The following is a 14220-nucleotide window of genomic DNA, read 5'->3' on the forward strand; positions in this document are numbered from 1 at the left end:
ACACCAGAGCCACCAGCCTCCACTGCCTTACGGCTGAGAGAGGTTTTCCCACCCCTGGGTGACACAGAGCCAGGAAGACCATGTTGTTCAGGCAATGTCCCAACCCCAGAAAGGAAGCTCTTTATAGCCCTTCCTGTCCAGTATGGGCCAATGGCCAGCCTGGGAATATGCCAGGAAGATGTTCCAAGCTGCAATAATTGTAGTTCACCACACGGGGCAGCTCAGTTGCACACAGAGCCAAGGATTCCTAGTTTTAGTCCTGGCAGGCAACCATCAGGAGACAGGTGGGATGTGGACAGCAAAGAACCAGGGTTCTATGCATCCATGATCAGAGATTTCAGGACCTTGGAGAGCTACTGTGTAGAGCAGGAGTTGCTCTTACAAAGTCCAAAGCTTAATAGAGCTATTTCCATCCCAGAGCCACCGAATCGCGCAAAAAGCCTTTTCTACGCTCCCACCAAATTAGTCACAGATATCGTTGCAGCACCAGTATCTACACATAAGTCCATCTTTGGCACTAGAGAAGGCAGATTTTAAACGCATATATACGTTCCTCCATACCTTACTTGTGAATGTTATGCTGCACTGCAGGAGAAGGACGACGTCACACCCCTGACCCTGCTGGAAGACGTGTGCTCAGTGGAGAGTCGCCAAGATGTAGCTACCAAGTTAGTCAAGATCTTCCTTGGGCAAGGCCTGGTGGTGCCCTTCCTGGACTACCTGAACCTCCGTGAGGTTTCGCGGACGAGTAAGTTCCCTCATACATCAAGTTGCGGGTTGAGCATGGTCCAGGGCTAGGTGCGAGCGCTGCAGTTCGATGGGAATGAACACAAGCCACAGAATCCTGCATGGAATTCTGGTTCCTGAAAAGCTCATCTTTTAGCTTTCAAGTAAGAGACAAGTTTCTAGCCCACAAGGTGAGGGACAGAAGATGTTTGAAAGTGTGCTGGGTAAATACAGCCTTGTAAATAAGATGACAAAAGGTTTGGGGTTTTTTTTAAGCTAGCCTGTTGGGAGCTAGCGGAGAAACAGAGTCTCCAATCCAGCATCTCACTACATTTGTATGGTGGGTCAGGAAGAGCGGGGTTTACCTTCTTTCACAGCCCACTTGTTTTTAATGCTAGCCACTGATTGGGGAGGAAGTGGGGCTTCTTTTTCTGGAACAAGCCACCTTGAGAACCCATGGTTTGTCGTTGGGTCATTTAGGGCGGTTAACAAGCCACCCTGTGGAAAATGTCCTGGGTTCAAACGACACGCTAACCCAGGCTTGAACAAACAACCCGCGGTTCAACAACAACCCACGCTCAACCACTGAGTGTGGATTAGTGTGTTGTGAGAACCTGGCCAGTGGGTGAGTAGGAAGAGAGGTGAGTGGATGTGGATTATATGAGTGGAGGTAGTTTGTGTGTGCAAAGGGGGGGCATAGAGGGACCCCCACCACCTGAGAGATGACCCCCCCAAGGAAATGCTCCACAAGTTTCCATCTCTGTCTTAAAGTCTCTGTGTGTGGCTCCCTCTGCCCCAGCAGGCATCAAATGCAGCCAGTGGGACCAAAAGGTTTGTGCACCACTGGTGTAGAAGATGTTGGCCCATCAGGTCAGTCTCCAAAGTAGGTGGGAACTCAGAGGAAAGAGCAGAGCTACCTCAGGGGAGCTGCATCACAGAATCCAAAATATAAGCCCAGGAGAGCGGGCTTATATTTTGTGTTGCACATTCGCTTGAATCATTTGTTTTGAGCAAAACCGTGGAAGGGACTCCTTCCACTGAGTCATGGGGCTGGCTTGTCAATGCTATGAGAAATGATCATAGAATCATAGAGTTGGAAGGGGCCTACAAGGCCATCAAGTCCAACCCCCTGCTCAGTGCAGGAATCAATGTACATGGGGTTCCCTGATAGTCACCCTTCCAGAAACTGACCAGGCCTAGACCTGCTTAGCTTCATAAAGGTTGCAGCAACCCATTGCCATCACACTAGGCTGTGTCATCGCAGGTATCTTTTCTCACTCCTCCGGGCTAATTAAAGCAAGAACGGTGAATCCCCTGTGTTTTCTTTCAGCGGATCCAAACACCCTGTTCCGTTCTAATTCGTTGGCCTCCAAATCCATGGAACAGTTCATGAAGGTGAGTGAGGAGTGGAGGGAGGGGCTGGGGGTTTTCTAGGGAGTCCATGTGAGGAAGGGCATAAAGTGTGGGGAGAAGCAGAAGGGATTGTCCCAAAGTTCCTGGAAAGAAGTCCGCAATAGGAAAGCATCTGGAGGTTTTTTTGAGCTGAATTTTCGGGGGGGGGTGATGCCTGGTGTGAAAGACCACACATTTCAGATGGGGTAGTGGGGCAAACCTCCTACAAGGGACATTGGAGGGTGGAGCATGGCAAGTTTTTGCCAGCTTGGACCCCCGGATGCCAGCTTGCAGATCCCTGAGCTACCTCCCGCTTTTTTAAAATTTGTGCAGATCCGAATTTGCGCAAATTAGAATTTGTGCAAATTTCCCCCTGGGAATATTTATGGACATTGCTATTTGTGCAAAACCATAGGCCTAAATGGTCCTTTATGCCTGCATTTCTACACAAATTGCATTATTTTAGGCCATGTTTTTGGGCAAATCCTGATTTCCGTAAATATTCCCAGCCACAAATTTGCGCAAATCGCAGGTTATGGACCAAAAAAGATGCGGACACCTGTGGACCATCTGGCAGCTCGCCCTGCATGCACACCATGGTTGTGCAACAGGTGGGAGCCCAACAAGCAGAGCACGAACAGAGTGCAGGGGAGTTTGCCCATCCCTACCGCCTGCCAGAAGGCAAGACAAGATACCCCTTATAAAAAGCATCTTTTCTTTCCAAAGGATGCACAGTCTTTCCCCTATCTTTGCAAACACTTCGCTTAAAGACAGGGAGATAGTGCACTCTTATTTTGGTTTTGCTGCACCATCATGCAACCGATTCTGGCTACAGTGTGGCACAAAGGTATCACATCCGTGATCCCTACTTGGCTGGGATTGCATCAGAAAGAAGGCCTTGTTTGTTGTTTTTAAAAAGATACCATAAAAACTCCTGGGTTGTCTTTTTCGCAGGATTTTTTGTAAATATATACTTTATCAGGTAAGAGTCTCACTGGCTTTAAAACAATGTTAAAAACTTGCTGAAGTGTTTTTCTTGAGCACCTTAAAGAGAGAAGCGACTCTGAAGGTGATTATGAGAAATGTTTTCTGCAGCTTTCTGAAGAGCCCATTTTTTCTTTTGCGGGCTCCAAGTATTGAAGAGATTTTTCAGGGCCATAGAATCCTTACTAAAACTCACTGTAATATTAGCAGGGGTGTGCATGGACCCCCCGATCCTCTTCGCGCCCGATCCGCAAATTGCTGTGGCCTACAGGTAAGGGAGAGAAGGGGGGGTTACCTGGCCCTGCCGCCGTCGCCGCATGGGCAGCAGCGACAGCGGCAGGGCCAAGTAAACCCCACTTACCTTTTTTGCCTTCACCTCGATACGCTCCACGGCTCCCCCAATCCTCTTTGCCTCCACCTTAAGGGGAGGCGAAGCCCCCCGATCCGCTCCTGCTTCTCCGGTCCGAGGAGAAGTGGAGCACATCCCTAAATATTAGGAGCCTGGTGGTTGGAGCAAGGCATGCGATAGCTGTGAGCTCTGGAATTGGTAGAAATCCCTTATAGGTTGATCAGCCTCAGTTGCTTGACATGGTCTGAATTGGAAGCGAAAGCCGTCAAAACGCTTCTGGTTTCATGGTCATCCGTTCTTCCCAGGGAGACCTAGGGACTGAAGTTCCCATGGCGACAGATGGGGATCTCATAGCAATTCTTTACCCTTATCAAAGTAGAATTCTCAGGATTCTTTGGAGGAGGCCAAGGCAGCTAAGGAGGTACAAAACCCAAGTATGTTTGTAGTAATCGCATGTTCACAGTTCATGAAAGTGAGTGAGGTGCGGGGAGAAGCAGAAGGGATTATCCCAAAGTTTCTGGAAAGAAGTCCACAATAAGAAAGCATCTAGAGCTTTTTTGAGCTGAATTTTCATGGGGGGTTGATGCCTGGTGTGAAAGACCACACATTTCAGGTGGGGCAGTGGGGCAAACCTCCTACAAGGGACATTGGAGGGTGGAGCATGGCGGGTTTTTGCCAGCTCGGACTCCCGGATGCCAGCTTGCAGATCCGTGAGCTACCTCCTGCTTTTTTAAAAAAATTGTGCAGATCCCAATTTGCGCAACTTCGGATTTGCGCAAATTTGCCCCGGGAATATTTATGGATTCTTATTTTCTCATAATCGCATGCCCTTTTGAGTATGCCAGCACAATAAAAAAAATTTGGGGGGGAGGGTTAATCCCCCACACACCAGAAAACAAGTCTTTCTTTATTTCGTTCCAAATCAACATGTCCTCTTTCTGCTCTTCCAGGTGGTGGGGATGCCTTATCTCCATGAAGTATTGAAGTCCATCATCAACCGGATCTTTGATGAGAAGAAGTACGTAGAGCTGGATCCTTGCAAGATTGAACCAAGCCGGACCAGGTGAGGGACGGAGCACCAGGAGGGAAGGAAGATGGGATGGTGGCATCCTTCACTTAGGCAGATTTCTATCGGAAGGACCTTCCTGGGTGTCAGGAGAATGAACCCAAGTATATCCTGATTTGCACCCGGAAGATGGATTTCTTCTAGGGCTAGACGAAAAAATACAACTCTCTCTGTGTGGGTACATCTTACTAGGGATGTCGAAGGAATCCGTTTTGGGTGTGCAGCTCAGCAAGTTTTTGCTAGCTTGGCCCCTCGGACACCAGCTTGCAGATTCCTGAGCTGGTTCACCTCTGCGCCCACTAAGTCATGCAAGGTCGTGGTTTCCCGGTGGTTTTTTTTGTTTTTTTTACAAATCTCAATTTGCGCAAATTTGGGGCTAGGAACATTCAAGGAAATCATGATTTGCGCAAAACCGTGGCCATAACTAGCATAATTTGTGCAAAATTGCATGTGGAAATGGTCTTTCGTGCCTACATCTTTTCACGCATTGTGCTATTTTATTGCTGTAATTTTGCACAAATTGTGATTTCCTGGCTCCCCATTTGCGCAAATCGCAGCTCATGGACAAAAGGAAAAAAGGGGGGGAAATGCAATCTCTTGCCGGGCGCCCATAGACCATCTGGCAGCTCACCCTGCGTGCACATCGGGGTTGGGACACCGATGATACTCCAGTAAGCAGAGTACCAACAGAACTTGGGAGATTTTGCCCTTCCCTACATCTTACAAGGGGTCTTGTGATGGCATGGAACTAAGACATGTCCAGACATCAGGGCATGCGCCATACAAGTCTACGAGACGTTGCCTGTCAAGTCATCCTCAAAGGTGGGTGGAAACTGGTAGGGAAAAGAGAACGGCATCACAGTGATCAGAAATGTAAGCCAAAAAGCTTATATATGTGTGTGAGAGAGCGTGACTTGAGTCATAAGTTTGGAAGAAGACTGCAGAAGACACCGAATCCCCCTGAGGAGTGCCAAATGCAACGAGAAACGATTAAAACAGTGGCACATGGGAAGCGGTGTCATTCGCAAGTAGCTTTTCTCACTCATCGGTGCTAATTAAAGCAGAAATGGCAAGGCTTGCTTGGGGGATGATGTATGACGCTAAAAATAATTAGGCAGAATGTTGCCAGCCAAGATCAACAACGATTCAGGGTCTAATTTGTGTCAGCAGTAATGCCTGGAAGTTCTAGGAAGTGGAGCAGGGAAGAGGTCCAGGAGGAAAAGGGAGACCAGGTGCCTGGTTGCTCAATATCTACCGTAATTGGTCCTGCTCCTATGGTTGCAGGTTTTCAAGAACGGGATCGGCTCAGTTCAAACAGCACGTTTCTATGCGGTGGTTTTAGAACACCACGGTGGAGTTTTTACACCACCGTTGGGAAAGTGTGATGGGAAAACTCCACCCCACGGTGGAGGTTTTTTAGTGGAAAACACTCCACGCAGAATATCCACGCTGTGTAGAGGAGAGTTCCTGTACAACCGTTGTGTCGCATGTTGTGTGGAGGGCTCCGTGGAGTTTCCCATTGGGTTGAGTTGACTTTTCCCTCTGGCTACAGAGTTCCCTGGCAAGAGTGGCGAAAGGATGGAGTGCCGCTCTAGGAGAACCTCCAGGATTGTTGTTTTTTGCAACAGTGGCTGATGGGATACCATCAGGAGGACTGGAGGAGGAGAGAGGGCAGAGGAACTGTCAATCAAGCGTCCCAATGGATTCTACTCAACTCCACAGTAGCCCACAGCCACAAAACGATGAACTTAGAACATGTTGTGTGGGGAGTATCTCCTAAAAACTCCGCCGTTGAGTGGAGTTTCCACACTGCGTTGACTAATGTGTTGTCTGAACTGAGCCATCGTCATCATGGGGGGAAAACAGCTCTGACACCACTGCAGTAAACATAATGGGAATAATGGGAGGATTCAAACCACTGCCTTATGGTACTGACAGTTGCTGCAGTCCAGTTACATAAGCCATGGAGTTCCATGTGGTTGGTGCTGTCCTGGGCCACTATGAGGTGGGATTAGGGTGGGTGTGATGTCATATTTCAGTACAGGCAGGACTTTTCATTTGGTTTTCATGGAATACCACTATCCCGCCCAGCCTTTGGCCACATCTACATGCTGTCTTGCAAACTGGGAGAATTGCCGTTTTGAGAATCATTTGCCCAATACCCTTCTGGTCTGCAGGGATGATAGTAGCAGAATTCTAGAGAATGTGACTCCACCATTGGACAAATAAGGATACATTCCAGATTTATACTTGCATCTCAATCTTTCCTGCATTGCAGGGAATCTTGAGAATTATAGGGGGCTAAGGATCTCTTCAGCAAAATACCCAGAGTTCTTTGGGGGAAACCATGCATTTATTTATTTTTACAATATTTGTAATATATATATATATATATATATATATATATATATATATATATACCGTAGGACGGCCATTGCAGGTGAGGGAGGGTGGATGAGGAGACGCTCCTCAATCCCCAGCATTGGTAGGCTTTATGGTGACACTGGCCATTTCATTCCTGCAACTGGGAGCAACGACGCTTTTTTGGGAACAGTGGTTCCCTGGCGCAGCAGTGGAGCAGCTGGAGGGCAACCTGAGGGCCGTTCCTGCTGTGTCTGGATCCCCCTCTGGATCCCTACTCAGTGGGCCCCTCAATTCAGCACTTATTGCTTGAGACATTAGGGTGTGCCTGGGCACACCCGGCACACCCCTTGCACACCCCTATGCTCTAGTCGGTTTCAAACTAAGCCAATTTCAAACCATGGTTTATGAAGCTGAATTATTAGGCTAAGCAGTGTTTGTTATAAACCATTTGCCTAGTTCCCGTGCAATGACAAGCTGAGATTGAGTGGAAATGGAAGTAAATGGTCCCAAAGTTCTCCTTGCCCATAGGGCAGGAGGAGTGGGGGAGAGAACAACCCAGAGCTCAGATTTGTTCCAGATGTCATGCATGGCTTAGTGTGACATGCGAATACAGCCACTGCAGCTTACACCAAAAATACAACAGTGCAGCATAAAGTGCAGTTAAATGATCCCATTAAAACTTCAAGCAGCAACTCAGAAATCCAGTACATATTAAGACTAAAACGGAGACAGGAAGAGAATAATCAAACACTAAAACCCTGCCCAAAGAGGATATAAGAAGAGCCATGCTGGATTAGATTCATTACCGCAAGACGTTAGTGATGGCCACCAATTTGGACTGCTTTAAAGGGGGCGGGGGGGGGGTTTGAATAAATTCCTGGAAGAGGCGGCTATTAACAGCTACTAGTCCTGGGGCCCTTCCGCACGTCGTTCTCGGTGCGCTTGCATCCGCCCCCAGCGCACCCCGGGAACAATCATTTAACTTGCTTGAAAAAGAAACGACGAAGAGCCGCCGCCGCCGCCACCCAGCTTCCTGCTCCCCGACCGGCTCGGAGAGCTCTTTTTGAAGAAGGTGGGGGAGAGAGCTTCTTCCGCTCTCTCCACCGCCTTCTTCCGCCGAGCGCTCCGTCCCGGGCGGAGGAGCAGGAAGCTGGGTGGCGTCGTCGGCGTTGGCATCTCTTCCTCGTTTCTTTTACAGGCAAGTTACATGATCGTTCTCGGGGTGCGCTGGGGGCGGATGCAAGCGCACCGAGAACGACGTGCGGATTCCCCCCAGATGGCTCTGTGCTACCTCCACAATCAGAGGCAGTCAGCCTATATACACCAGTTGCTGGGGAACATGGGTGGGAAGGTGTTGCACCATGTCCTGTTTTGTTTGTCCCTGGTCAGCTACTGTGTGGACAGAGTGCTAGACTAGCTGGTCTGATCCAGCATGGCTTTTCTTATGTTCTTAAGTGTCTGGGAGGGAGAGCAGACACTGGGAGGGAGAGCAGTTTTCTCCCCAGTCTACTGAGTGTTCATAGAATGATAGAATCATAGAGCCAGTGTAGTGTATTGGTCAGAGTGTCAGACTGGGAGTTGGGAGATCCAGGTTCTAGTCCCCACTCAGCCATGAAAACCCATTGGGTGACTTTGGGCCAGTCACGGACTCCCAGCCCAACCTACCTCACAGGGTTGTTGTTGTGAGGATAAAGTGGAGAAGAGGAGGAGGATTACGTATGCCGCCTTGGGTTCCTTGGAGGAAAAAAGGCGGGATATAAATGCAATAATAAAATAAATAAAAATATAATAATAGAATAACAGAGGGGCCTAAAACCCATCAAGTCCAATGCCCTGCTCAATGTTGGAATCCACCTTAAAGCATCCTTGACAGGTGGCTGTCCAGCTGCATTTTCAATGCCTCTAATCATAGAATCATAGAATAGCAGAGTTGGAAGGGGCCTACAAGGCCTTCGAGTCCAACCCCCTGCTCAATGCAGGAATCCACCCTAAAGCATCCCTGACAGATGGTTGTCCAGCTGCCTCTTGAAGGCCTCCAGTGTGGGAGAGCCCACAACCTCCCCAGGTAACTGGTTCCGTTGTCTAATGTTCGAGAGCTCACTATATAGTGTTCCTGCTGCCAATATTACTGGCGCTCTAAGGTGGGTGATATCTACTTTTCCAACCCTGTTTTAGCTATCCCAGTTAAACAGGTCTAGCAACCAACAGTGACAATAGGCCGTCAGTTCCCCATGTGAAAGAATGCGGAACTCAGCCCAAGGAAGGGGACACAGGAAGAGGCAAAAATCTCACCTTGATAAGAGGATAAGCATCAGTGTGTGTGTATGTGTGTGTGCGTGCGCACCTGCTTATTTCATGTGAGGAGCAGCAGCCTCGGTTGGGACTACAGAAGTGTGACGTACTGAGAATGGGACTTTTCTGCTGAAACGGCGAATGGAGCATTAGCGCCGAGAAGAGCGTGTGGTCAGCTGCTCCAAAGATAGCAGCGTTCCTGGGAGAGATGCGGTGTCCGCGCAGGTTGCTAGGCAACACCATCTCTGGGATGCTGTCGGGGAGAGCGTGGCGCTGCATCAGGACCAGCATGGGGCTGGGATGTTCAACCAGAGCTTGGCCATGGGGAAGCATCTCGGGGACCAGATCTGTAGCATCGAAGAAGCCATTTGCAAAGGCTTTTGGGGGAGTGAACAGATTTTTCTGGGCAAGTTACAGATTTTTTGTTCCTCGACACACGTAGCGGTGTACCAGAGCCAAGGCTCAGAGAGATGAAGAAGACCCAGGGCTTTTCGATTAGCAGGGGTGCTGACCTCATCTGCCACCCACCCCCTCATAATTCCTTTTCCCCCTGAGCTTAGCTGCAATCCTCCCACTAACTGGGAAGAAATTAATTTTCCCAGCAACAAAACATTGTCCCTTGTTGCAAGGCAATTTTTTTCTTGGGTTGCTTGGGCTGGAATGGGCAATTTAGACCCATGAGCTTTACCAAATACCTGTTCCTGGTGGAGAGGAAAATGGCTAGACCTGGTTTGTTGATATGGACCAACGCAGCTGCCTGCATTTGGGGTGGTGGTGGTGGTTTCGGGGACTGTTACAATGAGCGTCTGCATTTCCAAATGTCCTACAGCATCACTGGCAATAGAGACGAGGTGAGGGAACCGCGGCCCTCCAGACGTTGTTGGATTCCAACTCACATCAGCCCCAGCTAGCATGACCAATGGGTGAGGATGATGGGGTTTGTAGTCCAACATCTGGAAGGTTGCAGGTTGCTGATCCCTGCCATAGAGAGAATGTGGGGTGCCAGCCCCATGCTGGTGTTTCACACCCCTATTATTCCTCACAGGTATCTCTTACTAGGGGTGCTGGGAGACATAAGAACACGAGAAGTGCCCTGATGCTGGATCAGACCAAGGGTCCATCCAGTCCAGCACTCTGTTCACACAGTGGCCAACCAGCCATCAGCCAGGGATGAACAAGCAGGACATGGTGCAACAGCACACTCCCACCCATGTTCCCCATGTTCCCCAGCAACTGGTCCCCAGCAACTGGTGCACCCATGTTCCCCAGCAACTGGTGCACACAGGCTTACTGGAGGTAGCACACAACCATCAGGGCTAGTAGCCATGGATAGCCTTCTCCTCCAGGAATTTATCCAACCCCCTTTTGAAACCATCCAGATTGGTGGCCATCACCACATCCTGTGGCAGTGAGTTCCATGATTTAACTCTGCACTGTGTGAAGAAGTCCTTCCTTTTGTTTGTCCTGGATCTCCCACCAATCATCTTCATGGGATGACCCCATTGGGTTCTAGTATTATGAGAGAGGGAGAAGAATGTATCCTTATCCACATTCTCCACACCAGGCATCATTTTGTACACCTCTATCATGTCTCCTCTGAGCCTCCTTTTTTTCCAAGCTAAACAATCCCAGTAGATGTAACCTTCCCTTTTTGGGGAGATGCTCCAGCCTCTTATTTTGTTAGGTTGCTGCCTTGTTTTTAGGCCCACCAGGAGCTAAGAGCCCCCCCCTCCACCAAGCAATCTACCTACAGGGGGTAACCTGGTACTCTGCCGGAGTATGTGAGAAAGCAAAGCAATTTGCAGCCGTGAATTCAGGAGCAAAGAAAAGCACTGAGTGCTTAGCTCAAATTACTTAAATTGGAGGTGAATCATGGTGGCGGGGAGTCTCAAGGGCTGCTCCCCGGGTATCTGACCTGGGGTTAGGTCACAATTTCAGAGCCTGAGTCTAGCAGTTGACGGTTCCATGGTCATCAGCACAAACAGGGATCAGGCAAAAGGTCTGATTCTAACAGGGAACGAGATTCCAAGGCAGCACAGCAGACAAGGGCCAGGCAGGTGGAGGGTCTGAGTCCAGTCCAGGTAGCGGCCAGTGAGGTTGGCAACAGAGCAGACAAGGGCCAGGTAGGCGGAGGGTCAAAAGCTCTCCTGCTTTGGCTGTAGCAAACTCTAAATGCAATGGGATCAGTAAATCGTCAAGCCTACAGGCAATTAGCCGATGGAGTTTAGGCTACAACAGAGGCGGTTTAAGTCCAGGCATTGGCCAGAGCACATCAGAGAAGAGGATCAGGCAACAGCAGAAGTGACCACGATGACAGGCAAGTGTTCAAACACAGCAAATAAGTCAGGGCTGTTATGCAGCCCAGAAGCAGGGTCACCGGGCAACCCAAAAAGCCAGGAAACAGGGCATCGACCACAGGCATGGTTCAGGAGGCGCAAGGCACAGAAACGAGTGCTCCTAAACAGCAACTCCAATAAGAGTTTCCAAGAGCAGAGGGGACTCCGAGGTAGTAAAAGCCACGGGGCTGAATCTAAAGGCTAACAAACATGGTTAACTGCAGCCATGAGCATTCTCCGATGAAACAGCGGAGCACAAATTTGCTAGAGTAGAAACAAAACCGAACGGACAAGGAGGCTCCCAAGATGTGCTGGTGTTCCGTTTCGGCGGCTCTGTTTTTGCAAATTCGTCTTAAGACAGGGTGTTTTGCTGAGGCTCTTTCTGCACCCTTTGGGCTCTTTTCCTAGCCAAAAGTTGGAGAGGAAGAACTTGCTGGTTCACCGATGGATGGGGATGCGATGGGTTGGGTCTGGCTTTTTCCCAAGTCTCCTCCCTCTCCCCCTGGTCTTGTATTTCTCTCAGGCGGATATCCTTCAAAGGTTCCCTGTCCGAGGCCCAGATCCGGGAGAGCAGCCTGGGGGTGCTGAAGGGGTACCTGGGGGACATTGTGGAGTCCATCGTCAGCTCGATGGAGAAGTGCCCCCCCACGATGAGAGTCGCCTTCAAGCAGCTGCACCAGCGAGTGGACGACCGCTTCAGGGAAGTGGAGGACCAGGTGAGACGTTTTGGAGCTGGGGATAGAATCATAGAATAGCAGAGTTGGAAGGTGCCTACAAGGCCATCGAGTCCAACCCCCTGCTCAATGCAGGAATCCACCCTAAAGCATCCCTGACAGATGGTTGTCCAGCTGCCTCTTGAAGGCCTCTAGTGAGGACAGCCCACAACCTCCCTAGGTAACTGATTCCATTGTCGTACTGCTCTAACAGTCAGGAAGTTTTTCCTGATGTTCATCCGGAATCTGGCTTCCTTTAACTTGAGCCCGTTATTCCGTGTCCTGCACTCTGGGAGGATTGAGAAGAGATCCTGGCCCTCCTCTGTGTGACAACCTTTCAAGTATTTGAAGAGTGCTACCATGTCTCCCCTCAATCTTCTCTTCTCCAGGCTAAACATGCCCAATTCTTTCAGTCTCTCCTCATAGGGCTTTGTTTCCAGACCCCTGATCATCCTCGTTGCCCTCCCCTGAACCCCCTCCAGCTTGTCTGCCTCCTTCTTGAAGTGTGGTGCCCAGAACTGGATGCAGAACTCAAGATGAGGCCTAACCAGAGCCGAATAGAGGGGAACCAGTACCTTGCGCGATTTGGAAGCTATACTTCTGTTAATGCAGCCCAAAATAGCATTTGCTTTTTTTTTTGCAGCCACAAAGAGGATGTAGAACCTTTTTCAGCCAAATTCCGTTTTAGAGAAGCACTTGGCTGCCACATTCCCATGGTGGGCATGGCCACAGGGACGAGGCCAAAAGAAGTTGCACAAAAGTCAAGAAGCCACGAAACTATCAGTGGCTGATGGGAAGGGAAGGGCCAAGACCCTCTGGGCAGCCCCAGAGGGCTGGATTGGGACCGTGGTCCTAAGGTTCTGCACTTCTGGAATTCTAGTATTTGCACAGCAGGGCTTGGGAACATCATCCATCTGGGACTTTATGCCCTGTTCCATTTTGTGACCCAAACAAAATTGCCAAGATGGAGCTGAGCTTGATTTGTTTATTCATTCGTTCACTCATTTTATTTCATTTCTATACCGCCCTGTAGCTGAAGCTTTCTGGGTGGTTCACAAAAGTTAAAACCATAAATACAGCACAAAATTTAATCTGGAACCTTAAAACCACAATATAAAACCACAACACAAAAGAACAACCAGACAAAAACTGAGCAGAGATGCAGAGATTTCAAATGCAGCTTTAAAATAGCCAAGTTAAAAGGCTAAGTGGCTAAAATACTGGGAAAATAAAAAGGTCTTCACCTGATGCCGGAAAGTGTACAATGCAGTGCCAGGCGAACCTCTCTAGGGAGCTCATTCCACAGCCAGGGTGCCACAGCAGAAAAGGCCCTCCTTGTAGCTGCACGTCTCATTTAGCAGATTTTGTTAACTGGCGCGGCTACTCAAGTCAATGCACAGGTTTAGACTAGGGATGGATGAACAAGCAATGTTTGAGATAGATTGAATTCTCTGAACATGGTCACTCGTGCCCAATTCCCATTTGCATTTTCACTCGCTGCACGCTCTGCACGAACAGGAAATTTGCACAGATTGAGCAGCGATCAAAAGGCAGATTTGCACAAATCTCCCCAAATTTGCACGAAGCTCCCCAAATTGACACAAATTTCCTCCATAGGCTAAAGTCGACTTAGGAAATTTGCGCAAACTGTACTGGGAATTGGGAATGAGACGAAAGCGAGCACGTGTTCGACAATCTGCGAATATTTTCGTCGAACACGCCCTCGTATAAAATTTTAAACTTTAGAAGGCCTGGTGGAAAATGGTCTTCTAGCAACAAGAAGCCATTGAAGCAGGTGATGGAGTTAAAAGACGTTTGACCATTTTTACAGCAATTCATCAAAAACACAGCTTGATGAGATGTACATGAACGATCATTTCAGAGTTTTGTTTTTACAATTGATGTTTTGCGGTACAGAACTTTTTGCAGCTGCGATCTGCCATAATTTCTTGCATAATCATGTTGAGGTTCAGTTTCTCTTCTTGTTGTTTTCCATCC

The 14220-nt window shown here is 48.9% G+C and overlaps 1 protein-coding gene across 1 annotated transcript in view; it reads left to right on the forward strand.

Moving 5' to 3' along the window:
* RASAL1 (RAS protein activator like 1) overlaps nucleotides 1-14220 on the forward strand; it is a 78447-nt gene that overhangs the window by 46847 nt on the left and 17380 nt on the right. The window contains exons 10-13 of the mRNA XM_063144351.1: nucleotides 592-748; nucleotides 2057-2121; nucleotides 4402-4514; nucleotides 12033-12225. Of these exons, the coding sequence (XP_063000421.1) occupies nucleotides 592-748; nucleotides 2057-2121; nucleotides 4402-4514; nucleotides 12033-12225 (528 nt within the window). The remainder of the gene's footprint in view (nucleotides 1-591; nucleotides 749-2056; nucleotides 2122-4401; nucleotides 4515-12032; nucleotides 12226-14220) is intronic.

This window comes from Elgaria multicarinata, chromosome 18 (genome assembly GCF_023053635.1).
Source record: "Elgaria multicarinata webbii isolate HBS135686 ecotype San Diego chromosome 18, rElgMul1.1.pri, whole genome shotgun sequence".
In the NCBI taxonomy this organism is placed as follows: domain Eukaryota; kingdom Metazoa; phylum Chordata; class Lepidosauria; order Squamata; family Anguidae; genus Elgaria; species Elgaria multicarinata.